We start from the raw sequence: 2,924 nt of genomic DNA, 5'->3' as shown, positions 1-2,924 counted from the left end.
CCACCCACCCACCCCCAACCCCCTAAAAAATTAATTTCATTCATAAATCAAAAACACGAAAAATATTTTCTACTCACCAACCAAACATGAGAAAATAAGTCCAAAATCTACTTGTTTTCCAGGAAAACATTTTCTAGGAAAACATTTTCTAGGAAAACATTTTCCATGGAAAACATTTTCCTTCGTACCAAAACATCCTAAAAGAAGTTTATATTGAATTCAGAATTTGTCAGACTCTAATACGTGAATATACATCAAAATAAAGAACTTATTAAAAGAAGTTTATATCGAATTCAAAATTAGTTAAACTCTAATAAATGGATATACATAAGAACAAATAACATATTAAAAGAAGTTTATATCAAACTTAAAATTAGTAAAACTCTAATACGTGGATATATATCAAAACTAAGAAAAGATAATAAAGTTACTTGATGAAGGTTGAGGCTGCTTTTTGTTGTTTTCTTGCTGAATATTCTTCCTTCTTCTCCGGTTGTGATCAGCTAACCGTTTCCGGCAACTTCTTTTTCCGTTATCAAATTCCGACAGAACATGAAACCTGTTTTTTTATCAAAATATAATTATGATCAGATTTATATATTTTTTTTCATGAAATAATTGAATTTAAAAATGAATTATTTACATATAACAACAGAATCACTCATGTTTTGCCTATTTTTCACGAAATAACTCATACCTAAGAAAAAGAATCAGGAAATGACATAAACTGTCCTTTTAGTTTAATGGCAAATCTTATAAATATTTCTTTGTGCATATTAAGTCCTTTAAATACTAGTTAAAATAACGTACAATTACATGAGGAAAATTATGTAGGTAGATTCTTCTACAACTGTCATTTATGTAATTTTCTAGTAAACTACTAGAAAATAAAGAATTAGTGACAGATAAAATGTATATATATAAAAAAACCATTGCAATCATTATTTAAAAAGTTCAATTAGTCAGGAGCTATTTTGCTACAAATTAGTTGAAGATTACTGATAAATTTCATAGCTAATTCGGTGTTTTCTAGTATGGTGCATGAATGATATATTCTCTTGTTATGAAAACAAAAAACCAATGCTTTGTTTTACTGATATTTTTTAATATAAATTAACATGTAAATTAACTCTTTAAAGAGAAATACTATACTGCTAAAAATACTCTCTTTTTTTCTGTGTTGATTAAAAGCTGATACTCCCAGTATGATTCTTTTTAATGATTAAGCCAAAATAGAAAAAACAAAAAAAGTTGTGTTTACTATAAAACCAGTACGTAACACACCAAAACGGGGAATAGCAAACTCATTGGGGGACATAAATTTACGGACATAATTGCCCTCGGGATCAACGTACCACTTTTCTACTCCCCAATCATTACCTCGTTAACACATCCAAGGGCTTTTTCGTCATTTTAAGTTTCCCATTATATTTGCACCTGATCATCTTAGTATCAAACGTAACAAATGCTAATACACATTAATTTATCATTAAGTACATTTTTTTCATACAAATTCAACGAAAATATGAGATGTATTATTGTCACGAGCAGAACTAGAGAAACGGAGGAGATTCATTTGTTGAATCTCGTGTAAATTTTGTCTGATTATGATTCCTTATTTTAAACTAGTTAGAAAATTATAATTATACGAGATCAATTTAATTAACCTGATTTGGTGAATAAACACAATAATTATGTATTATTAACATAACCTGCTGCATTGTTGGCAGAATCGCTGAGTCAAACCGGCGGCGATAACGGTAGCGGCTTTTGAGTGAAACTCACACACTTTGTGCCGTCGGTGGTAGTGCTTTGCATGAGTGAGATCGGCATTGCACCCTTCAGCTTGACACTTGGGCGAGTTCACTGAACCGGCGTCAACCGCGCGAGTCCGCCGGTAAAGCCGATTCACAAAATCATCTTCCGATGACGAAGCAAAATAAGTTCTCCCGCCCAAATTCAACCCAATCCGACTACTGCTACTTGAAAAATCATGAATTCCGCCTCCAAATTGCGGTTCGCTCTTCGGCACTACCATAAATCCACCCGTTGGTTGTAGAGAAAGCATGGATGTGTCGTGTGTTTGCGTGTACGGAACGCCATAAGCGCGTGGATCGTACATGGAGCTAATTAAATGGGTGTTATTTGGTGTTGCTTGAAATTGGGGAAAATGCGGATTTTGTAATTGTTGTTGTTGCTGCTGCTGCTGCTGGTGTTGGTAATTTGTTATATGAGGAAAATGTGCTTGAGGATCCAAAAATTGATTGTTATTTTGGTCATTTTCTTCTTGAGTGTTTTGATCACTTGTAAACATAAAACTAGACTGATTTTCCCATTCATAGTCCAACATTTTTTCTTAATTTTTTTTCCCCTCACTTTGATATAGTCAAATAAACAGAGTGGGGAAATGGAATTTTTGAAAATGAAGAGAAAAAAAAAAGTTTGGAATATTTTGTAGTTGGGATTTGGGAGGAATGGGAGAGGAAATCTGTCAGCTTTAAGTAGAAGAAGATTTTATGTAGTGGAAAAAGCTGCAGCTTAAAGACTTTACTGTTCAGCATTCAGTGAAGAGTTTTAATAGGTGTTGCTTTATAGGACTTATATGTATATAAAAACAACAATATTAATAAAAGAAAGAGCATTTTTTGCCCTATCTTTTTGTGTTCAATAATAAAAAAAAAAGAGGAGTTTATGTGAGAAGTTCTATAATGGCTTTAAAGAGACATGTCGGGTTATGAGGAACTTGTTGCTTTTCTTGCTGTATAAATATAAGTATTTAATTTTGAACTTATAATAAAGTTTTGAGAAAGTGAAAAGGTGTTTTGTTGGGATATATTGGCTTAAAATTCAACACAATGCCACATGGAGATCTTAGTATATAAACTAATGTTATTTAAAAAAAAAAGAAATTTAAATTATTTCCA

At 31.7% G+C, this 2,924-nt stretch overlaps 1 protein-coding gene across 1 annotated transcript in view; it reads right to left on the bottom strand.

Moving 5' to 3' along the window:
- LOC107011968 (squamosa promoter-binding-like protein 8) overlaps positions 1-2,924 on the bottom strand; it is a 3,922-nt gene extending 998 nt beyond the window's left edge. The window contains exons 1-2 of the mRNA XM_015211666.2: positions 1,713-2,924; positions 432-559 (exon numbers count right to left, since the gene is read on the bottom strand). Of these exons, the coding sequence (XP_015067152.1) occupies positions 432-559; positions 1,713-2,350 (766 nt within the window). The 5' untranslated portion in view covers positions 2,351-2,924. The remainder of the gene's footprint in view (positions 1-431; positions 560-1,712) is intronic.

The sequence above is a fragment of the Solanum pennellii genome, chromosome 1 (assembly GCF_001406875.1).
Source record: "Solanum pennellii chromosome 1, SPENNV200".
NCBI lineage: Eukaryota > Viridiplantae > Streptophyta > Magnoliopsida > Solanales > Solanaceae > Solanum > Solanum pennellii.
Note: the sequence above shows the minus strand (reverse complement) of the source record. Positions and strands in the feature narration are given on the sequence as shown.